The sequence below is a fragment of the Phoca vitulina genome, unplaced genomic scaffold, assembly GCF_004348235.1.
Source record: "Phoca vitulina isolate PV1807 unplaced genomic scaffold, GSC_HSeal_1.0 scaffold15, whole genome shotgun sequence".
Taxonomy (NCBI): Eukaryota; Metazoa; Chordata; class Mammalia; order Carnivora; family Phocidae; genus Phoca; species Phoca vitulina.
In genome coordinates this window covers 13,047,990-13,073,121 of record NW_022589718.1, presented here as the reverse complement: position 1 = coordinate 13,073,121, position 25,132 = coordinate 13,047,990, and the positions used below count along the sequence as shown (strand labels likewise).

Genomic DNA, 25,132 nt, shown 5'->3' with positions numbered 1-25,132 from the left:
TTTCAACTCCCCTCACCTGTTTATCTATCTCAACAAATGAAACAGATACCTAAATTCTCAAAATAGCCAAATAAGCAAATTAGCTCAAAAAAGCAAATTAGCTTACATCCACACAAATCAAGAGTTAAAGTAAGTATTTTGCTCATCACCTGCCCTGAATTTCCCTAGCATTGACAGTCTCCGCTCCCTTAGAGCCTTTCCCCAGCCTTCTTGGGTAGCCTACCCAATCCTGTAAATATCTTTCCAGGACCCTGCTTCCTTCTCAAGCACTAATCCCATAAAGAAGGAAAAGTCTTTTTTTTTCCCCTCTACCCATCTAAGTTCTCAGGAAGGGGGCCTGTAATTAGACTAACAAAAGAGAGGTTAACAAAAGAAAAACAAACAGAAGTTTATTGAGCATCACACATACACAGGGGAGTACCTGGAGATGAGTAATTCAAAGGGGTGGGTAGAACTTGAGCTTATTTAGCTTTTTTTTTTTTTTAAGATTTTACTTTAACTAGTTGCTACATCCAACGTGGGCCTTGAACTCACAACCCAGAGATGAAGAGTCCCAAGCTCCATGAACTGAACCAGGTTGCCCCATTATTTAGCATTCTAACAAAAACAAAAAATAAAAAAACAAGGGGTGCCTGGCTGGCTCAGTCGGTAAAGCATATGTCCCTTGATCTTGGGGTTATAGGGTTTGAGCCCCACATGGGGTATAGAGATTACTTAAAAATAAAATCTTTAAGATAGATAGATAGATAGATAGATAGATAGGTTAGATGGATAGATAGATAAGTCTCCAATAACTAAATTTGTCCTTCCTGGTAGAGAGAGTAGGGAGAACACCTTTATAATTTATGTCCTACTTTTAGGCAAATGGGGGGGGGCAGAAAGCTTGCTTATATCTGCTTCTCAATTATCTCCAGTTCAAAATAATCTTTATGCCAAAGTGGCATATTTTGTGGTGGCATATTCCGCTACGCTACAATCCTTGCTCTCACAAACTTTCTCCAAAAAGAAAACTTTTGCTATTGCCTCCATCTAGTAACTTTTACTCTGCAGGGGTTCAAATACTGGCCTTGGAGCCAGATAGAACTGGCCTGAATCGGGGCGCCTGGGTGGCTCAGTCGTTAAGCATCTGCCTTCGGCTCAGGTCATGATCCCAGGGTCCTGGGATCAAGCCCCACATTGGGCTCCTTGCTAGGTGGGAAGCCTGCTTCTCCCTCTCCCACTTCCCCTGCTTGTGTTCCTTCTCTCGCTGTGTCTCTCTCTGTCAAATAAATAAATAAAATCTTTAAAAAAAAAAAAAAAAAGAACTGGCCTGAGTCTCTGCTCCACCACTTACTAGTCCTATGACCTTGAGCCAGGACTTGATCTCTCTAATCCTCATTTGTAATGGAAAGGATTGTCTTAGTCAGTTTGGGCCACTATAACAAATTACCATAGACTGGGTGACTTGGCTTAAGCAACAAACATTTATTTCTCAAAGTTCTGGAGGCTGGAAAGTCCAAGATCAAGGTACCAGCAGATTTGGTATCTGGTGAGAGCCTGCTTCCTGGTTTGTTGATGGCTGTCTTCTTGCTACGTCCTCACATGGCAGAGAGCAAAGAGAGGGGGGTGAGAGGGTGACAGAGAAAAGAAGCAAGCAAGCAAGCTCCCTTCTGTCTCTTTCTCTAAATTTTTTTTTTAAGATTTTATTTATTTATTTACAGAGAGATAGAGCACAGCAGGCAGAGGGAGAAGCAGGCTTCCCGCCGAGCAGGGAGCCTGACGTGGCGCTCCATCCCAGGACCCTGGGATCATGACCTGAGCAAAAGGCAGACACTTAACATCCTAGTCACCCAGGGGCCCCTTATGGTTGTACTTCTGTTAAAATGAATATGTGCACTCTCTCATATGGTCTTGACAGAAGCTCTGGGCTGAGCCACCCAGGCGCCCCTTCTGTCTTTCTTTAAAGCACTAGTCCCATCCTAAGTGCTCCACCTTCTTAACCTAATTACCTCCCAAAACCTCCACCTCCTAATACCATCCCATTGGGGGTTACATTTCAACATACAAATATGCGGAGGAGCCCCTAACAAGGATTAAAGTGAGATAATAAATATAAAGCACTCACCACAGTATGTAAACTATTGCAAGTAATCAGTAAATTAGAGCCATTATTATTTATTATTATTATTACTATTATTACCCAACTCTCCAATTAAACTCTTTTCAAAGATCGTCAGTACTTTCCCAATTGCCAAATCCAATGGCATCTGTGGTAGATTGTATAATTGTTCGTAGTTATTCACCTCCTCTTCCTGAACGAGGATTATACTGCCCACCCTGTTGAACATAGGAGTGGCACGTGACTTGCTTTGGCTAATGGAATGTGAACAGAATGACATATGTGACATCCAAGGAGATTTCACTTAAGAGCTATCTTTTTAAAAAGCACTGTCTTGCTTTTCCCTCTGCCATAAGACCCTGCCATATTTTAGATTGGGGCACTTTGTCAACCTGATCCTGGAGTGAAGAAGATATGAAGCATAGGTGTGGCCCATCAACAATAACCATGTAGCATGATTGAGAAATAAACTTCGTGGTTGATAGCCATTGAGTTCATCCCAGCCTGATAAAGTGTGAGTGCACTGACACTTTTTAGCTTTTGCTCCTTTAAAGCTAAGTACCAACCTGTGTCCTACTGACTTCATCAGGACTCCTCCTAAGTGGTCAACTGGTCTCCTAACACAACTTCTATAGTTAGTCTCTCTCTACTTTCAACACCATCCTTTTCTCACCTAGGGCCTCTTAATATGCAAGTCAGCTATGCCAATAACCCCTTACCTGACAGTGTCCTCACTGTCTTTCTGATAAAAACATATACAGATAGTGCATCCATCAGATCTATCCAATGCCTTGTTTTTGACAAGGCAGACTCCTGGACTCATTCTCATCCTTTGAATTCACTCCTTCTTCTGGAGCAATCTGTTGGATCTAATCCCTTTGGAGTTAAGGTACTGACCTCTGAGTCCTGATTAACCCCTTCTACCTCTGCCTTTGGGAAGGAGCTTCCGACCTACCAGGGGGCTCAGCCCTACCCATAAGTCCCATCCACAGATCCCTTACAGCCCCTTTTCATCCAGTCCCTTCCTCTTCATCTGAGATTCAGGCTAGTCTCCTTGAAACCCATCCACAAAGCTGGATGTTGAGCCACCACTCTCTCCAGGTATCTTTCTTACACAAAAATCATACTTTGCCCAGACATGTATCTCTATTATAGAATCCTGTCTCCTCTGAAGGGCCTACATCCCAACCTGGCCTGCTTTCCAGTGTCATCTCCAATCCCTTTAATGCAGTGCCCATCACCCCATGCCATGTTCTCCCCACTCAACAAATGCTATGATCTAGGTTCTACCCTTGTGCTGTTTGGACACACAGACGAATAGTACAAAGTTCCTATCCTAGTGGATCTATTTTAGTGGGGAAGATAGACACACACACAGAGATATCTATATACCTGTATCTATATGTAGACATATAAAATGTATATATATAAATATATAAGCTATATATTTATGTTACTTTATATATTCGTATATATGAAAAACATGACATAATGTTGGATAGTAATATGAAGAATATAGTAGGACCAGAGGATAGGGAGTGACAGGATCAGAGAAGGTACCTCTGATAAAGTGAGAACGGAGCAGAGAACTGAGGGCGGGGGTAGGGAGAGCTTTTTTAGGTAGAGGGAACTGATGCTTTTTCTTTGAGGAACTGAGAAGAGGCCAGTGTGGCCCAGAGGAAATCTTATAAAGTCTTGCAAGCCATTATAAGGACTTTCACTTAAAAAGTGAAGTCAATAAAAAATAAAATAAAGAATGAAGTCAAGGATGACTACAAATCTTGGCTTTGAGTAACAGTGAATGGTGATCCATTTAATGAGACGGGCTGTGCTGGGAAAGAAGCAAATTTGGAGGAGGATATTGTTCTGTTTGGCAACATTAAGCTCACAGTGCCTATCAGATATCTAGGTGGAGTTGTTGGGTAGGCAGCTGGCTGGTGGTCAAGTTAGAGATAGTATTTAAAGCCACAGAACTGGATCAGCTCATCTACCAAGCAAATGCAGATAGAGAAGAAAAGAAGGCCAAGGAATGAGCTTTAGGACCCTTTAAGGAAGACCACTGAGGGCACTGAGAAGAAGGTGTCAGTGAAGGAGCAAAAGGACCAAGTGGGGCAGGGGAGGAAGCATCCCAGAAGGCAGGTGAAGAAATTTGAAGAAAGAAAAGGTTGACCAAATGATAAATACTGGTGGGAGGTCATGCAAGATAAAGCTTGAGAATTAACCATTAGGAGAATGAACCATTTCATATCATGTAGTCATTAATGACCTTCACTAGGGCATAATATGTTGGGGATGAATGCCTGAGAATTGAGGTAGTAGACAGAATGTCTAGACAATTCTTTTAAGGGTTTTGCTAGAAATAGATGCAAAGTAATGAAGCAAGAGAGGATACAAGGTCAAGGAAAGATTTGGGTTCAATGGGAGCTTACAGAATTGTGTATGTTAATGGTTCTGATCCAATAAAGAAAAAGAAATTTATGATGCAGAGAGAAAAGGAAAGTCCTCAAGTCCAAAGCCTCCTTGGACCCCTCAGTGTGGGTTGCTCATGTCCCTGGTTTGCTCCATAGCTCCTGGGTGCGTCCCCAACACAGTTCTCACTGCACTTGTTCACTTGTCAGCTTTCCCTCCCCATAAAAAGCAATTTGGTGAATGGATACGGCTACATTTAGGAAGAAAACCCCAGGTTTGTCTGAGGACAACAAAGAGGATGTGTGCACTTTTAAAATAACAGTTTAAAATTGAGGACGACTGGATGGCTCAGTCAATAGGCATCTGCCTTCATCTCAGGTCATGATCCTGGAGTCCCAGGATCGAGTCCCGCATAGGGCTCCCTGCTCAGTGCATTAGGCTCCCTGCTCAGTGGGGAGTTGGCTTCTCCCTCTGACCCTCACCCCACTTGTGCTCTCTCCCTCCCTCAAATAAATAAATAAAATCTTAAAAAAAAAAAAACCACAATTTAACATTGAGTAAATTTTAAGCTCTTCCCCTTCCTGACCCTCCTTTACCTTAACACAGTAGGGCCTTTGCCCTATATTAGATGCGCCTCCTTGGCAGCAGATGGCCTGACACAGAGCCAGAGACCAAAGGCCAAAGGCACAGAACCTGTTAGCTTCAAAGCACCTTGTGCCTCCTTCCCCTTTCTTCCCACCCCTCAGCTGGAGATTCTGGCTTTGAGTACAAGGTCTCTTCTTCTTTCCTGACACAAAGCTTCTACCTGCTTTGGGGCCTGGCTTATAGAAGGAACATAGCAAATATTTTGAGAATGTTAAATCTGTCCCATTGTTCCCTTAACTCAATTTCCCTTTCTCTGGTCTCTAGCCTAACCCCACTCACTCTTCAAAGACATGTTCCAGTGAGGCACCATGCATGAAGATTTCCCTGGCCTGACAAAAAGAATAGTCCTGGGTAAATACAGTTTAAATAATAAGTAGTTTCTGTTTTTTTTCCTCCCAGAACAAATGCAGAGATGGTATTTCTAGGTCTCATAAATTCAATAAAATGGCATCATCACAAACCCATCTTCTAGTCTACTAACCTCAGCATGATTTGCCCTCAGCACAAAATGGCTGCCACAGTTCCAGCTGTTAGGGGCAGACAAGAAGAGAGGGCATTTCCTCACCGGCATCATTTAAAAATTTTTTTCAATTGTGGTAAAATATACATAACATAAAATGTACCATTGTAACCATCTTCAAGTCTATAATTCAGTGGCACGAAATGATGTACATCCACGATGCTATGCAACCATCACCACTATCCACTTCCAGAACTTTTTCATCATCCCAAATAGTACCCACTAAACATTAACTCCCCATGCCTCCACCCCTTAGCCCCTGACAATCTCTATTCTACTTTGTGTCTATGAATTTGCCTATTCTAGGCACCTCATGTAGGTAGAGTCATACAATATTTGCCTTTTTGTGATGGACTTATTTTACTCAGCATAATGTCTTCAAGGTTCATCCATGTTGCAGTATGTCAGAACATTTCTTTTTTGAGGCAGAACAATATTCCATTGTGAGTATAGAACTCTATGAGATACCACTTCACCTACTTCACCATTGTTTTTATTGTTGAGTTGTGGAAACTCTCCTTCATCGCTTTTTTTGGTAACAAAAACCATAAGATTTACCATCTTAACCATTTTTAATTTCACATTTCAAAAGTGTTAAGTATATTATTGTTATAGGCATATGTTGCTGGGCAACAGGTCTCTACCACTTTTTTATCTCTCAATACTAAAACTCTATGCCCACTAAACACTAATTTTCCCTTCCTGTTCTTGGTAAACACTGTCCTAGTTTCTGTTTCTAGGATTTTGACCACTTTAGATACTTCATATGAATGGAATCGTACAGTATTTGTCCTTTTGTGACTGGCTTAGCATCATGTCAAGACTCATCCTTGTTACAGCATGTGACAGGAAGTCCTTCTTTTTTAAGGCTGCATAATATTCCACTCCATGGAGATCCACATTTTCTTTTTGTATTCATCTACTGATGGACACTTAGGTTGCCTCCTCCTTTTGCTATTGTGAATAATGCTGCCACGAACATTGGTGTACAAGGAGCTGAGTTCTACATTCAATTATTTTGGATATATACCGAGAAGTGGAATTGACGGATCATATAATTCTATGTTTAATTTTTTGAGGAACCGCCATGCTGTTTTCCACAGCGGCTGCAGCATGCCACATTCCTACCAATAGTGACAAGGGTTCCATATCTCCATATTGTCACCAACACGTTTTCTGTTCTTTTGACAGTAGTCATCCTGATAGGCATGAGGTGATACCTTATTGTGGTTTTGATTTGCATTTCCCTGATGATTCGTGATGCTGAGTATCCTTTCATGTGCTTATTGGCCATTTGTGTATCTTCTTTGGAGAAATGTCGATTCAAGTCCTTTGCCCATTTTAAAATCAGGTTGGTTTTTGTCATTATGAGTTTTAGAAGTTTCTTATATATTCTGGACATTTGCTCCTGCTCAGATATATGACTTGCAATTAGCTTTTCCCATTCTGTAGGTTGCCTTTCCACTCTCTTGTTTCCTTTGACACACAGAAGTTTTGAAGTTTGATGTATCCCCATTTGTCTATACTTGATGTTGTTGCTTGTCCTCTGCATCACTTTTAATGGATAAAGAAAACCTCTCTCAGAGCTCTAATCCCCCACCCCTACACACACAGACTTCCTCCTAGGTAGCTATTGGCCAAGATAAAGCCACAGGCCATCGCCTAACCCAATCAATCACTGTTAAAGGGAAAGAAACCACTGTGATAACCTCAGTCAACCATGGCTCACGTTTCTGTGGGTGGAAAGGTGGGAGCCTTCTTGGAGCACATGGAATGAAATCAGAACAAAATTGAGGCCTCGCAAACAGAAAGGAGGAGAAGAGGGGTAACAACCATCATGGTCTGCCCCGGGTATGTAGAAGAATAGATCATCAAATATCTATATATTCTAAATCTAGAGGGTATCTCTTTGTATCCATTCTTATTTGTCTAATTGCTAGTGAAGTTGAATGTTTTCGCATGCTGGTCATTAAGTTTTCATTTATGTGAATGGTCTGATCATTTCCTTTTATTTATTTATTTATTTTTAAGATTGTATTTATTTGAGAGAGAGAGCGAGCAAGCACAAGCAGGGGGAGCGGCAGGCAGAGGGAAAGGAAGAAGCAGGTTCCCGGCAGAGCAGGGAGCCCAATGCAGGACTAAATCCCAGGACCTTGGGATCATGACCTGAGCCAAAGGCAGACACTCAACTAACTGAGCCACCCAGACACCCCTCATCATTTCCTTTTTAAATTTAAAAAAATTTTTTAAGTAAACTCTACTCCCAACATGGGGCTCTAACTCACTACGCCAAGATCAAGAGTCACATGTTCTATTGACTGAGCCAGCCCATCCTTTGCCAATTTTAAATGAATTGTTTCTCGTTAATTTATAGGATATATATATACAGAGATCTATCTACAGAGATGTCTACCTATGTCTATCTGTATCTAGGTAGGTTTATCTCTATCTCTGTATATACACATACATATTATATGTATTATACTGAATGCCATTATATTGGGATTATCTCTAGATAGATCGATAGATAGACAGACAGACATGTAGACCTGTCAAAAAGTGTTAACTTTACAAACAAGAAGTAGTTTAATGTTTGGGATAATTTGACTCACTTGTCCCCAGTGTACTTTAACAAGTAAACATCATTATGTCTGAGTGTGAGGAAGAATAAACAAATTCTAGAGTGGATAATACCTGCTTCCTGTCTTCAAGAATTTAACAAAGATCCAGAGTGCACGTCAGACTCTGCCAAGTGTCCTCGGAGATATAACCGAATGCTGTGGGACGAGGGCAGAGAACTTGCTTTGACTGGGGAGAGCAGTGCTGCTCTATGAAAGGGAGGTCAAATTCATAGGATGTGCAGGATGCCACAGGCAGAGAGCTAGAAGAGGCAGTGAGAGGAGATGGGGCTGGACGGAGGGTGTTGGCTGGAATGGAAGAGTTGTCCTTCCAGTCTAGCTGGAATGTGGAGTCTGAGAAGGGAGATAAGGGCGAAAAGGTAGGTTGAGGTCAGTGTTCAAGTTTGGGGTTGCTTATCTGAGGCATCATGGACCTGTTTTGGAGATTGGCTTGGCACTGATGGGGATAAACATATCATTATCCCTAATCTTGAAGCAAACATGTTTTTGCCCACGCAAAATGAAAAACAAAAAAGATACTTTTAAAAGCATTAAACAATGTTCATTGTTTGCTCTGAAAGAACCCATTTCTTCAATTATTACCTCTTGTGCCAGCATCATCAATCTCCCATTTCCCTTACTTACCGGCTCCATCCCCTCAGGTAAAGTTTCTCTGCTGCTTCTTCCTCACTAGGGAATGAATCTCCTTTTAGCCGTTTTTATTTTGTTGTTATTTTCATTCTACATCTCTACTTAACTTGGAATCTCAAAGTCACCAATAACCTCCTAAGAAAGAAACAAACAGCCTGTGAAGTCTGAGAATGAATCTAAATCATCTTTCTCCTGTTGGACATAAAGTTTCATAGAATACTCACTTTAGTCAAGATCACTACGTGGCACAGAATACCACACATCCCCCTCTTGCTGAATGAATTACTGCTATTCTTTGCTAATTACTAGTAATTGGTGTGTGTGTGGAGCTGCCTCCCCACAGACAAACATTTATTGTAATATAAAATCAGAAGGCTGCCTCCTGCTTTCTGACAATACCAATCTAGAATCAACCTCTGCTTCCTTATACCTTCCCCAAAATTACCCAGTGAAAGTCCATATCCTATAATGGGTTCTTTGTTAGAAAGAACTCTTACTAGGGCGCCTGGGTGGCTCAGTCGGTTAAGCATCTGACTTCGGCTCAGGTCATGATCCCAGGGTCCTGGGATTGAGCCCCACATCGGGCTCCCAGCTCAGCGGGGAGTCTGCTTGTCCCTCTACCCCTTACCCCGCTCATGCTCTCTTGCTCATGTGCTCTCTCAAATAAAATCTTAAAAAAAAAAAAAAAGAAAGAAAGAACTCTTACTATGTTACCCTATATCCCCATATGTTACCGTTACTGCAACAAGTAACAAACCCAACCTGTTCAACAAGGGTTCCTTTGGTCCTTGGCTGAAGAACATTGACACTCCTGTGAATTTCTGTAGCTTTCTTAAGTCTTGGGCTCAGTGGCCTTCTGTGTACCATTCCCTTCTCCCTTTGAGCTCTTTCCTCGTGTCTTTACTCCTGCTCCATCTCTTTCCTCTGTCTTAGCTCCTTATCCCCTTCAGTGTGGGTGTTATTGACACTCTAGCCTCCTCTCTTTCTTAACACACCTTCTTGCCTTAAGGTTTATACATACACACTGGTGGCTTTAACTATGACCTCCAGGTGTGTAATTCACAAATGTGTCTCCCTAGTCCTGACTTTTCTCCTAAACTCCCATTTTTTTCATATCCAGATAAATACTGGGACCACAAATTCAACTTCTCCAAAACATAGCATCTGTCCCCTTTAAACAACTTTCTCCACCTGTTGAGATTTTATGAATGATCTATTAATGGTATATTTCTCCCAGTTCCTCATGCTGTAAACTTCAGGCCTAGTTTTGACTCTTCCCTATCCCTCAAGCCCTAAATTCAGTCAGTTCACGAATCCTGTTGATTCTTCTGTTGCAAATTTTCTTGTTAAGTGTCCTTTCGCTTTCCCACTGCCACCACCCCAATCCAGGCCCTTTGTTACCTCACAGTCTCAGCCTCACTTCTGATCTCCCACCCTACTCTCCATTTTTTTCCTATTTCCACTTTAATCTTCCAAACCCACTTTGATAGCATTTCGTTTCACAATCTTTTTTTTAAAGATTTTTATTTATTTATTAGAGAGAGAGAGTGCACGCACGAGAAAGAGTGAGAGAGAGCAGGAGCAGGGGTAGGGGCAAGGGGAGAGGGAGAAGCAGGCTCCCCGCCGAGCAGGGAGCCCGATGTGGGGCTCGATCCCAGGACCCTGGGATCATGACCTGAGCCGAAGACAGACGCTTAACGACTGAGCCACCCAGGCGCCCCAATAAATAAAATCTTTAAAAAATATATAAAGTCTAGATATAACCCAGCCCTAGCATCCAACACTTTACCTTTTGACACTGCCCCAACACATTAAATAGCTCTTAAAACATACTACACAGAATACAGAAATGACTGGATATAATCACTGACTCTGATCTTCATTTAAGAATCAAAATGCTAAAATATTGTACCAAAGGCAATGGCAATAAAAGAGTATTTCTCAGAGTCAGGCACAGTGGAAACCACCTTCCATATCCACCTCTAACAGCTCTTCATCTACATCAAGGAGGTCAGATTCATGGAAAGGGAAAAATCTGCCTACTAATTTTTCAAAAAAGGATTAAAATGTTGGCCTTTTCTACTACTTTAACATCAAAAATCACACAGTAACACAGGCTTTGTCTTCTTGCAGCGAAAGTTGCTACATGATCTACCAGGAACAGTACTGTGAAACTCAATACAGAGAATATAAAACTGATTGATGTTAAGTGTAAAATGACCAGGTGAACACGTACTGCAGACCTACTATGTGACCACAGACCTGCTATGAGACAGGATGTTATGGGAACATAATACCTAAAACTACTAAAGGAGTCTTCACAAAGATGGGTTAAGGCAAGCCTTGTAAACTGACCAGGTTGACAGGTGTGTAATTAAAGATGGACACAAACTCTTTACCACTCCTCCCACGGAGAGGTGAAGTCCAGTTCACTTCCTCATAAATCTGGGCTGGCCTTAGTGATTTGCTTGACCAATAGCATCTGGCAGAGGCGATGTTCTAGAATTTCCGAGGTTAGATCATAAAGCTTGCAGCATCTGTCTGGGAATCTCGGAAAAATCTCTGAGAGCCCTGAGCTTCCACGTAAGTCCATCAACTCTAAGACAGCTATGCTGGAAAATCTACATGTGGGGCACTGGGGTTCAGAGTCCCAGCGAAGGCCAGCCCTCCAATCAGTCATCCTTGTCTAAGTGCCAGACATATGAATGACGGTTTCAGAGTCTCTACACCAGCCCATTTACCATTTGAATACCAAAAAATGATCTTTGTCAACATCAGTAGAAGAGGCATCCTTGCAAGCTGAGTCTTGCTCCAATTCCTGACCCACAAAACCGTGATACATTAAAAAAAAAAAAATTTTTGCCATTTTAAGGCACTAAGCTTTCAGGAAGTTTGTAATGCAGCGACACATAACCAGACCATCAGGTAAACAAGTGGGGAAGAATATTCTACACAAAACCAACGTCCTCTCTGATGCTCCAGTCAAATTGAACTCTATCATTTCTCATATGTACTTTGCCCGATTCTGCCTCACTGTACCTTCCACATGTTCTGACCTCCTCCACAATCCCAAATTCCACACCTTATATAATCTTCCTTTCTCGTGCCCTTCAGTTTTCCCAGCAAAATGGCACTTTCTCTCTCTTAACTCACATACTTCCACCTCTTTCAATGATGCTTCCTTAGGGTGGCACTGTCCCATTTTCCTGCAATAGTACAAATCAGTGCCCATTGTCCCAATTAATTAATAGTGCCCCCTTTCACTCCCAAGTGTCCCATTCTAGGCAATAAATCATATGGTCACCCTGTGATGAACACACTGCTTTGAGTGAGTTATTTGTGTAGAATTTTATCTCTTATTCTAGACTACATGATTACTTGAAAGCAAGTATGGTTGATCCTTGAACAATGTGGGGTTAGGGACACCAACCCCCCATGCAGTAAAACACCTGTATTAACTTCTGACTCCCCAAAAACTTAACTGCTAATAGCCTATGTTGGCTGGAAGCCTTACCGATAACATAAACAGTCGATTAACACATTACTTTGTGTGTTATATTCTGCATTATTACAATAAAATAAGCTAGAGAGGCACCTGACTGGCTCAGTTGGTAGAGCAGGAGACCCTGTGACTCTGAATCTTGGGGTCATGAATTCAAGCCCCACATTGGGCACAGAGCTCACTAAAAAACAAAAAAAAAAACAATAAAATAAGCTAGGGAAAAGAAAATGTTATTAAGAAAATCAGAAGGGGGGGCGCCTGGGTGGCTCAGTCGGTTAAGCATCTTGCCTTCGGCTCAGATCATGATCTCAGGGTCCTGGGATCAAGCCCGTGTCGGGCTCCCTGCTCAGCGGGAAATCGGCTTCTCCCTCTCCCTCTGCTACTCCCCCCCCTTCCTGTGCTTTCTCTCAAATAAATAAATAATCCTAAAAAAAGAAAATCAGAAGGAAAATACATTTATAGTACCGCAAAATATCTACATATAAGTAGACCCACACAATTCAAACCCATGTTGTTCAAGGGTCAACGGTACTGTGTCCTTTCTTCAACATCCACTCTAATGAGGGGACCTACAACGTGCCGCCTTGTGTATCTTCACGTGGCCCAGTGCTTTGTGTAGTAGAAGCCGTGCTGCCCGATAACCTCACAGGCTAGACTCATTTGGGACCTGATGAGAATGAAGACCGCAACTTGGAAAAGGTTACTTGCATGTTGGTTTACTATGGACCCAGAAAAAAAGCAGGGCAAAGGACACCTAAGATAAAAAACACATGGTGTTAGAGTGGATCTAACTAGAAGCGTCTCCCCTGTTCCTTACAAAGTCACACCCAAAGTCTAGGCTCTACGCAGAGTAAGACAAAACCAGGCCGGCAGAGCCCAGAACCGTGGTCCACTACCTTTTAGGTGGTTGACAAAGAGATGGGGAGGAGGAGTTATGTCAGTCCATGTTTGGGTTTTTAGACCCTATTTTCTTGCTGCAACAGTTACATAACCTAGTTACTAATGTATTTTTCTTCTGATGACATTGGACCTACTCACCAAGTCAGCAAGCTGGCCACGGCTAACCAGAAAGACATTCAGTAAAAGCTTGAAGAAAGAAATCAGTAGCACTATGTCACTAATGAAAACCATGGAAAAATTTAACTAATTTACCTACTTGGTGCAAGCTAATGGAAATAAAATGCTAAAAACCTAAGTGATTTCTAGACTGTTCTTCCAACTCAACCATTAACTTTGCTAAACGCTTCTTTTATACCTCTGCTCTTAATCTATAAAAATCTCTTTTTTCCCCCTCATAAGGCCTTAAGCCTACTTAAGGTAGCTCACTGTTAGCATGTAATCTCCGATGTGAAATATCTTAGAAAATGACCTCTTAGCTATAAATCCCTAATAACAAATTCTGTAAGAAGAAAAGGCTAGGATTTTATTTTATTTTTTTATTTTATTTTTTATTTTTTTTTAAGATTTTATTTATTTGACAGAAAGAGACACAGCGAGAGAGGGAACACAAGCAGGAGGAGTGGGAGAGGGAGAAGCAGGCTTCCCACGGAGCAGGGAGCCCGATGCAGGGCTCGATCCCAGGATCCCGGGATCATGACCTGAGCCGAAGGCAGACGCTTAACGACTGAGCCACCCGGGCGCCCCAAGGCTAGGATTTTATTTTCAGATTTTTGGAAATAGTTTTCAGGAAAAAAAAAATGACAAGAGCACATAAAAAACTTGAAATCATTCATTGAACTATGAACTCTCAGCAGAGGAAGAGACTTTGAATTCCTCTCCTTCTGAAAGCAGAAATCACTGCCAAAATGTCCCTCACTCGTGTAAATCTTTCCCAAGTTTGATGTACTTCACCTCATAAAAGGAACATGATTTTTAATCATTTAAAGCAAAAGAAATAAAGTAGGAAAGCGGTCTCTCATGTCACACGCTTTTGGAGAAAGGTCACATTGTTGAAGCAGCTTTGCAATATGCAGACCTGCTGTCATCTTCATCTATAAAAATCAGCAAGCGATAGTCATTCAAACACCTTAATTAACTGTACTTCATATAGTTTTTTAGCTGGGAGGAGGCTCAAACAAAAACAAAACAGAACAAAACAAAAAACCAGCTAGCACAGAGCTGCCAATAAAAAATTAAAAAAAAAAAACAACTTTAAAATATTGATTACTGTGAGGTGCAATCAAATGAAAATTAACCCTGGATGACAAAACAACTTTCTAATTACATAAGTCCTACTACGCACTGAAAATTTCCACTATCAGAATTTCCTGATTACAATAAAGAAATACATAAAATGGGAACGGTGGTAAGTAAACATGGTAATTTGGTTCTTTTTGGGTCTCCTGGTCCAGCTGCCCACCATAAAAGTCTCTGGGTTTTCAACGAAGCGTGACCAGTTCTTCTGAAGAGGTAGGGTGAATAGCAACCGTGTTGTCAAAGTCAGCTTTTGTTGCTCCCATTTTAACCGCAACAGCAAAACCCTGCAGCATTTCATCACACCCGATTCCTTGCATATGGATCCCAACCACCTAGGGAGAGGGGAAGAAAAATTCTTAAAGTAGAAGTTTTTATTAGGTAGACGAATACGTTTTTTATTTGTCATGTGAGATACGTGGTATTTTAAAACCTCAAAAACACCTGAGTCTCTCACCTGGACATGGCAGAACACAGCCTACAAGGTCCTACGCCGTCCTGCCTCCATGTCCCTCCCCAGCCCACCCTACACAGCCCTCCCCGCTCAGGCTCTCCCCTCTCAGGCCCCTCTGGCTTTCCTTCTGTCCCGAGTATTCACCATGCTCTCTCCTTTGCACAAGCTGTTCCCTCTGTCTGGACAATTTTTCCTCCGCTTTTGAGTTAAAGCCCATTCATTCTTCCGAGAGCTACACTTGCCTTCCCACCCAAGTGAAACTGTCTATCACGTGATCGCTCGGTACCAGTATCTCTCCTTCATGACTCTTACAACTACAATGTTCTATTTATTTGGGGACTAGAAAATTACAGCCCATCTTCCCTGCAGATTTTAATCTCTACACAGAGGGAACCTGCCTATATTTGCTTCCTGCTCTCTCCATATGACCAAGCAAAAGATGGCCCTCAGGAGGCCCTTAGTCCATACACACTGGATGACCGCACGAAGGACCATTAAGAGACATTTGTTTCATATCGCATCTTCTAGTTGTTTCTCAATCACTTGAAAACTGTATTAATGTTCCACCTCCAGCAAATTTTTTTTTTTTAAGTATTTTATTTATTTATTTGACAGAGCGGGAGAGCAAGAGCGAGCACACAAGCGGCGGGGGGAGGGCAGAGGAAGAGGGAGAAGCAGACTCCCCGCTGAACAGGGAGCCCGATGCGGGACTTGATTCCAGGACCCTGAGATCATGACCTGAGCTAAAGGCAGACGCTTAACCGACTGAGCCACCCAGGCGCCCTCCAGCAAATATTCTCAGCAGAGTGAGAAAGTATAAAATTTAGCCACAAAAATACTTTGGTTAAAAATAGAGCAAGAATATACTACTGAGGGGCACCTGGGTGGCTCAGTCGTTAGGCGTCTGCCTTCGGCTCAGGTCATGATCCCAGGGTCCTGGGATGGAGCCCCGCATCGGGCTCCCTGCTTGGCAAGAAGCCTGCTTCTCCCTCTCCCTCTGTGCTCCCCCTGCTGTGCTCTCTCACTCTGTCAAATAAATAAATAAAAATCTTAAAAAAAAAAAAAGAATATACTACTGAACTCTGTACTTACCATGATTAGGATGGTAAATTTTATGTTCTTTTTTTTTTACAATTAAAAAAAGTATATCTCAATTTAAAACAAAAAAGTCCCAAACCATACAGATTTTTAGATACTGTGATCTAAACTAAATTTACTAAGTTTTGGGGGATGGCAGGAACTTTATAGGATTCCTCTCCATATCCCAGTTCTTAGTCTTTGGTAGTCTGTCAGGTAATATTTATCAAATGAATGATAAAGGGCATGAAGAAATAACTGATAAGAGAGAAGTAGAGACCTCACTGATTCAATATCTGGACATCTTATCCTATTCAGGAACATTCAGGGCCAAAAAACAGCAACTCTTGTTTTGCTGCCAACCCACTTACTTTCTTTGTTCTGATTCTCTGCTTCTGTCAATCCTCAGTGACGCTGATTTCTATAATCCAGGGACCATGTCTTGTGGCTTTTGGTTTACAGGGTCATGAATCAGATACAGACTGTGCTCTTTTTGACAAGAGAAACTGGAAACTACACCTGAATCTTCAACTAAGCTGCTGTCCCTTCCCAGAGCCATGTTCCTAGAGCATATTGCTATGTCCCACTGTAATATTTAATTCAATTTGTAGAAAAGCCCCATAGGTTGGCCTAATACCCAAATAAACCTATTTAAAAATTATTTTTTTAAAAACCTGTTTAAATTCAAACCTGTCCAAAATTTAAATCACAATGAGATACCACTTCTCATCCACTGGGACAATTATAATAAAAGACAGTAACAAGTGTTGGCAAGGGGGTGGGGGCACTGGAACCCTCATGCAGTGCTGAGGGGCACGTGAAAAGCATGCAGCTACTCTGGAAAACAGCCAGGCAGGTCCTCAAAATATTAAACCAAAACTAGATAAGTGATATCTCAGAAAATTTTTTATTGAATAAGCGCTCTCTTCTTCAGATTGGTTATGTTAAATCTAAATTTATCTTCCATTAAGGTCTTACACTTACCAGTATTTCCGAGGGGCCTATCTATGCTAACCTATGGGTCAATGACAGTGAGCTTTTCTGTGGTTTTCAACGTTTCCCTCCTATTTTTTTTTTTTTTTAAAGATTTTATTTATTTATTTGACAGAGAGAGAGAGAGACAGGAGAGAGGGAACACAAGCAGGCGGAGTGGGAGAGGGAGAAGCAGACTTCCCGCTGAGCAGGGAGCCCGATGTGGGGCTCCATCCCAGGACCCTGGGACCATGACCTGAGCCGAAGGCAGACGCTTAACGACTGAGCCATCCAGGCGCCCCTCCCTCCTATGTTTTAAAAGCACAAACATATGGAACCTTTCTTTTTATTTTTTTAAAAGATTTTTTATTTATTCATTTGAGAGAGAGAGACAGAGAAAGCACAAGTAGGGGGAGAGGAAGAGGGAGAGGGAGAACCAGACACCCTGCTGAGCTGGGAGCCTAACGTGGGGCTTGATCCCAGGACCTGGAGATCATGACCCCAGCCAAAGGCAGACGCTTAACCATCTGAGCCACCAAAGTGCCCCTCTTTCTTTCTTTTTTAAAAGATTTTATTTATTTGAGAGAGAAAGCGAAGTGAGAGAGAGAACACGAGTGGGTGGGGGGGAGAGGTAGAGGGGGAGGGAGAAGCAGACTCCCCACTGAGCAGGGAGCCCGATGTGAGGCTTGATCCCAGGACCCCAGGATCATGACCTGAGCCGAAGGCAGACGTTTAACTGAATGAGCCACCCAGGTGCCCTGGAACCTTCTTTCTTAACGAAATATTACAAAGAACCCCAGTATACGCAGGCAGATAAAAGTGGGACTGCACCAGTTGAAACAGAGAAGGCTTAACTTTCCTTGGTCTCCCCACCCCACCAAAATACCCCCATCCCTGCAAGTCTGAAAACATTTTTTGGCTTACTACATTTTCCCCATACCTTTTCCTCTGCGGTGGCGCAAACCATTTTCATCACACATTTTGTTTTCCTTTTGGTAACGGCGTGATACATCGGGGTAAAGGTGGTTGAATAGGTCTTCACATCTTCTTTTCCGTATTTATAAATGGCCTCATCTATAATGCACAGGGAAAAAAAGCATCTGTCAAAAACCTAAACAATTCCACTGAGCTATCAAAGAGAGAGATGGCCAGAAATATATAACCTGAGTCAAATCATGAGAAAATATCAGAACTACAATGAGGGACACTCTGTAACATAAATGCTAATGTCATGAAAGACAAAGGAAAGGCTAAGGAATTTTGTCTCTCGATTAAAGGAGACCAAAGGGGTATGAAAACTAAATACAATGCATCATCCTGCACTGAATCCTGACCTTGGGGGAAAAAGTGTTAAAAATGACATTATTTGAGGGGCACCTGCCTGGCTCAGTCAGTGGAGCATGTGACTCTTGATCTGGGGGTTGTTTGAGCCTCACACTGGGTATAGAGATTACTTAAAAAAAAAAAAATCTAAAGAAGAAAAAAAAGAAAAAAAGGACATTATTTGAGAGAATTAGCAAAATGTGAATAGTTTTGATAATATTGTATGAATTTTTTTTTTAATACCTTTTTTGTAAACTGAAGTATAGTTGACATTATGTTAGTTTCAGGCGTGCAACATACCAATTCAACAATTATAAACATTGCAAAATGCTCACCATGATTAAGTGTAGTCACCATCGGTCAGTATACAAAGTTATTATAATATTAATAACTATATTCGCTATGCTGTGCTTTTCATTCCCATGACTTATTTATTTTATAACTTGAGGTCTGTACCTCTTTATCCCCTTTACCTATTTTTGCCTATCCCTGCACCCCATATTTTATCAATTTAAATGTTGTCTTTTGAAAACCGTAGCTTATGTAAAGGAATGGACTCGTTCCTAGGAAATAGATACTGAAGTGTGTGTGTTTATGCGTGTGTGTAGAGAAAATTATGGTAAAGCAAAAATGTTATGGGTATACATAGTCCTTTGTACTCCAGTAGTCTCCTATTATCCACAGGGAAAACATTCTAAGATCCCCAGTGGATGCCTGAAACTGTGGATAATACCAAAGCTTATGTATACTACTTTTTCCTACACATGCATACCTATGATAAAGCTTAATTTATAAGTTGGGCACAGTAGATGAACAATAACTGATATTACAAACAGAACAATTACAATACACTATAATAAAAGTTCCATGAAAGTGGTCTCTCTCAAAATGCCTTATCATACTGCACTCACCCTTCTTCTTATGATGATGTGAGGTGATGAAATGCCTGTGTGAGGAGGTGAGGTGAGTGATGTAGGTGCTGTGACCTAGTGTTAGGATACTCCCGACCTCCTCACAGTAAGTCAGGAGGATCATATCCTTCCAGACCACAGTTGGCTGCGGGTAACAAACCACAGAAAGCGAAACCGCAGATAAGGGGAATTACTATATTTTTGCAACTTTTCTTTAAATTTGAAATTAGTTCAAATAAAAAAAGCTAAAAAAAGGCAAAGAGACACACAGGGTGGTGTGGGGAAAAGGAATTCTACTCTCCAAGTGTTGGCAGTTAGGGAGGAAACGGATTGTGGTAAGAGGCCAACCAGAAAGGAGTGGAATTTAGGGAGTGAAGGGAGATTTAGTCAGCACCTTCCCCCTGCAGTCAGGGGGAAGACGGAAACTATAAATCACCTTTGTTTTTAAACACCTACCTTCCGTGAGTCCCACTGTCCCAATCGGGGGGTGGCTGAAGACGACCGTGGGGATGTTGTCATAGTCTAATTTGGAATCTTCTTTGCATTCAAAAAGTCTATGGGCAAGCTTTCGGCCAGCAGCTATGGCAACTACAAAGATATTTGTAAATCAGCGTCTCAGTTTATTGCTCACTTTAAAACCGCAGAATTGTTCTAAGCATTCCCTCATCTGGCTTAATGTACTACTTCTGACAAAGTTTTACGCCAATGCTCATTATAATATCTAGGTCACTATAATGAAGACATACCAATGCCTTGTTAACAATTCAAAACTATCATCTTATATGAATTCTGTACATTCTATTAGGACAAAGAAAGGGTGAGGGGGCTTATTTACTAGTTCCCAATCATCTGGCAGTTACCTACTTAATTAGGATATTAGCTTTTTGATACAATATTAATGAAGCAAACTATATTAGCTTTGACCAACTACAGCTCCACTTTATAACATTATGCATTTCACAGTATGGGTTTTTTTTTTTTCCTTTGATTCCCTAGAAGGCCCCCCAGCCTCAGCCTCTCTATCAGGTACGTTGTGGCTCCTCCTCCCTGGCTGGTCCTGAAGGATTAGGGCTCTCATTGGCAAGGATAAAGACCACGATCCTGGGTGGTGAATGACCCCACACTCTCCCTTACTGTCCAAGGGGATTTCTGGGCCCATTTGGTTCTGCTGACCAGGGTCTCAGACAATCACCAGTTACACACTTAGTCATATTGCTACTGACTTGACAGAGTAAGTTTTTTTTTTTAAGTCAGGGCCCAACGCAGGGCTTGAACTCACAACCCTGAGATCATGACCTGAGCTGAGATCAAGAGTCAGACGCTTAACCAACTGAGCCACCCAGGTGCCCCCATAAGATATTTTTTAAGTTTATTTATTTATTTATTTTTAAAAGATTTTTATTTATTTGACAGAGAAAGACACAGTGAGAGAGGGAACACAAGCAGGGGGAGTGAGAGAGGGAGAAGCAGGCTTCCTGCAGAGCAGGGAGCCCGATGCGGGGCTCGATCCCAGGACCCTGAGATCATGACCTGAGCCGAAGGCAGACGCTTAACGACTGAGCCACCCAGGCGCCCCTTTTATTTTTTAAATGATTTTTACTTCTTTTATTTTTTAAGATTTTATTTATTTATTTATTTGAGAGAGAGATAAACAGCATGAGAGGGAGGAGGGTCAGAGGGAGAAGCAGGCTCCCTGCTGAGCCGGGAGCCCGATGTGGGACTCGATCCCAGGACTCCAGGATCATGACCTGAGCCGAAGGCAGTCGCTTAACCAATTGAGCCACCCAGGCGCCCACTTCTTATTTTTTTTTTTTAAAGTTTATTCTCCTTAGCCTGTTTTTATCTCCTATTTAGAAAAAATGCCTATTATTCAGTAAAAGCATCAGTTAATAATTTTGTTGATTTCAAATTGACAGCTTTTTCCCAAAATAAGGTATCAGTAGGATACATAAGAAATTTTCTTTGATATAATTTTCAACGATTAGATTAGTTATCAAGTTTTTGAAACTTTGCTTGTTATTTTGCTTTTGTTAAAAGAACTTGCAGAAGGAGCTAAAAGGCTTTGGGTGTGTGACTGCAGTAACTTTCCATTCTGAGGAAAGATCCAGCGCCATTCTAGAAAGGCTGGTGAGGTACCACCGGGGCACAGAGTGAAAGCAGATGGAGTGATGTCGCTAATAAAAGTGGGGAAAAGGGGCGCCTGGGTGGCTCAGTCGTTAAGCATCTCCCTTCAGCTCAGGTCATGATCTCAGGGTCCTGGGATCGAGCCCCACATCGGGCTCCCTGCTCTGCGGGAAGCCTGCTTCTCCCTCTCCCACTCCCCCTGCTTGTGTTCCCTCTCTCGCTGTCTCTCTGTCAAATAAATAAATAAAATATTAAAAAAAAAAAAAGGTAGTAATACTTTAAAAAAAAAAAAAAGTGGGGAAAAAAGCTTGAAATGGTGCCAGTTAACTCAGAAAGTAGGTTGAGGTATGGGATTATGGGAGTTGGGTCAATCTTGGTCATTATAATAAATAATCAGGGCGCCTGGCTGGCTCAGTGGGTAGAGCATGCAACTCTCAGTCTCAGGATCATGAGTTCAAACCTCACGTTGGGCATGGAGCCTACTTAAAAAATAACTTAAAAAATACGTATACACAAATAAAAAAAACCTTTAAAAAAAAAGACTAAATAATCATGTAAGAATGCCACTCTAAATTGCTTCTTCCCAAAGCCACTTCCTTCCACTGTCACCACATGCAACTCAGATTCTAACTTACAGCTTCTTCAGAAGGTGACCATATCATCTCTGTAACAATTTTAGTCTTCACTAAAGCCCTTTTAAAGTCTTCTAAGGAAAAATGAATATTATTCAGAAAACATCAGGTACCAAACTACTTCAATATACTATTATTTTGACAGCATTAAGACATTCATCCTTTTAACTTTACTTAAGCTGATTGGACTGTGAAGAGCTGAATGGTTTTATATAACCCACAGAGCTTCCCTTACCCAAGAAACGAGGAAAACAGTACCTGGAGTAAGAAGAGCTTTTCCACACACGTCCCCAACTGCATAGATGCCTTTTATGCTGGTATTCTGGAATTCATCTACTATGATATGACCTTTGTCATCAGTTTGAATCCCCTAAAAAAGTGAAAGGCTATCATGTCACTATTTGGTCTATCTACCAAAAAAGGCAAACCAAATCTCTGTATCTTCATTTCAAGCACCTCTTCAGCCCGAATCTTTAAAAACCACAACACTCAACCACAAGACGAAAAACATCTTTTTTTTTATTTTTAAGATTTTTATTTATTTGAGAGAGAGAGAGCATGAGTAGAGGGGGAAGGCAGAGGAGAGGGATAAGCAGACTTCCTGCTGAGCAGGGAGCCCGACTCGGGGCTCGATCCCAGGTCCATGGGATCATGACCTGAGCCGAAGGCAGACCCTTAATGACTAGCCACCCAGGTGCCCCAATATTTTATTTTTAAAATGCTGAAAAATACCTTTTATGAACTGAAAAAATAATCCACATGGTAAAGGATATTACTATTAGAACATAAATCAAAATGTTACACGATGCGCAAGAGGTTCCATCAAATATATAAACCACAAACATAAAATAATCCTATTATTACTTGTAGAGTAGTAAAGCGTATCAGGAAAATCATCAAAATCATCAACAACCGCAGCTGGTTAACATGGACTGAATTCATACTACAAGCCAGCATCTAAACTAATTACTTTGTGGGGCGCCGGGGTGGCACCCCACAAAGCATGCTGCTCCCTCTCCCCCACCGCTTGTGCTCTCTCATTTTCTCTCTCTCAAATAAATAAAATCTTTAAATAAATAAACTAATTACTTTGCATGCACTTTCTCATCATCTACTCTTCTCTATAACCCAGTGAGATAAGGATTATTTTTATTCCTACACTAATATGAAGCAATTGAAACTTAAAGAGTAATTAAGCTGCTTGCTTAAGGCCATGCAACTGGTAAGTAACAGAACTAAGACTCAAAATCGGGTCAAACTCTGGGACCTAGACCCCAAGCTAGGTAGACAGTAGACTTGCCTTCAAAATCTAAAAGAACACCTCAGAATGTTAATTATAACACTGGTAGATCGGCTTCACATCTGCTTCCAACCCCAAGTGCCCAAAATGTTCAGGATGATTGACACACCCAGCAATGGAGATTAGTTTGCAGATGATAAGAAATAATTACAGGACTTTAAGGAGCCAAGTATCACTGTAAAAAGGAAATCTGTAAGAAAGAGGCTACTCAGGACAGAGACCTGATCTAGGGTGATCACACTAAAAAGGTAAAATAATTTTTTTTTCAATTTCGAAGAAGCAATGGGATTTGATGACAAACTGGATGCATGGATAAAAAGGGAAAAAAAATCTAACAGAACCCACCAAAGTTTGGGGGGGGCAGGGGGTGAGGAACATAGGACTGCTAACAGATTCAAGAATGCTTTGGTTAGACTAAGTCAGCTTACCACTTTGTTTAAATTCAGGCCACTGGAGTTTGGGTCCCGCCCAATGGCCCATAGCAGGCAGTCAACATCTGGAATTGTGGTCAAGGTGGGTTTCCTACCAGGAACTGAAGTAATCATGCACACTTCCAAGCCTGAGGAAGTCTTTTTAACTTCCTTGACCTATTGGCAATGGAAAACAAAAAGGAAATTAGAATTCTTAACATTTAAAAAATCTCCACCAAATCCTACGCGTGGATCCTTCATGCTGACACATTCACTTTTGCCCAAATGACGCCAACACCGCAACTCCTAGGAGCCAAGACTGTTTCCTAGGTTGGCCGGAATTATCCAGCCAACGGCCAGAAATGTCTGCTTGTGTCAACACCCTAATGCTTCAGCTTAAAAACAAGGTTTTTAAACTGTGCTTCTTAAAAATCGTGATAAAATTTTAAGTCACAAATCTAAGCACAGTGATTGGTGACTGAAGGGTGGGGAGGATACCGGCTGCAGCAGCATCACTAAGAACCTTGCTCACACCTCATAGTCGATGTTTCTCCTGGATGTTCTTAATCAGAACAGAGAGGGGGTGAGAATCAGGTCAGAAGAGCTGGATGCACACAGTTTAGTGCAGATCCCAAGGGGTTCTGACCCCACTGCCAGGTTATCACTTTGACATTCACAAAGCAATTTCACATTTATTATTTTACTTGATGGGGCCATCACTGAGAGGGTGCAGCTCTAGGGACCAAATTGCTTTTGCAAACCTAATGCTCCAGGAAAACTGAAATTTAGTGATTCCCTAAGAAGTAGAGTACTCTGTAATTCTGTGCATTTGCAGAACTCAAAAGGGTACACTTTAAAAAGATTCCATAATATTATTCCCTGAAAAATAAATATAAACCTCAAAAATAAGTATGTTCAATAAGGCATTTGGGCACAAAAAAAAATGAGCTGTAGTTCTAACTAAATTCAACTACCAGATTTCTAATCCTTTATACCTTGACTTTACTCACATAATTGAGAAATATAGCTTCTTAGGATAAAGAAAAGAATTGGTAACTCTAGAAAGGATACATTGACTGGGGGAGACATAGAGTTTGTGTTTATTAAACACTCGGGTGGAACCAAAAGCAGAACGTGATTCAGGACACACAGAGCTTCGAAGAAGGGCTGTAAGCATGCTTGGGGCTCAGCCATACCTGTGAGTACTTCAGGACCTCTATGCCAGAATTCTCCAGCTCTTCAGTGCAGTTTGAACTGATAATTGAATCAAAATTTCTAAGTACCTGTATACAA

At 41.5% G+C, this 25,132-nt stretch overlaps 1 protein-coding gene across 3 annotated transcripts in view; it reads right to left on the bottom strand.

Moving 5' to 3' along the window:
- Positions 1–14,047: 14,047 nt before the first annotated feature.
- The window catches only part of GSR (glutathione-disulfide reductase), a 40,884-nt gene continuing 29,799 nt past the window's right edge, over positions 14,048–25,132 (bottom strand). For 2 of the 3 annotated variants that reach the window (XM_032413463.1, XM_032413464.1), the window contains 6 exons: positions 25,036–25,122; positions 23,858–24,016; positions 22,388–22,499; positions 19,830–19,961; positions 18,080–18,213; positions 14,590–14,971 (listed from right to left, as the gene is read on the bottom strand). In XM_032413463.1, the coding sequence (XP_032269354.1) occupies positions 14,822–14,971; positions 18,080–18,213; positions 19,830–19,961; positions 22,388–22,499; positions 23,858–24,016; positions 25,036–25,122 (774 nt within the window). In that variant the 3' untranslated portion in view covers positions 14,590–14,821. Of the gene's footprint in view, positions 14,972–18,079; positions 18,214–19,829; positions 19,962–22,387; positions 22,500–23,857; positions 24,017–25,035; positions 25,123–25,132 lie in introns of all 3 variants that reach the window. The other variant, XM_032413462.1, reaches the window with a different exon arrangement.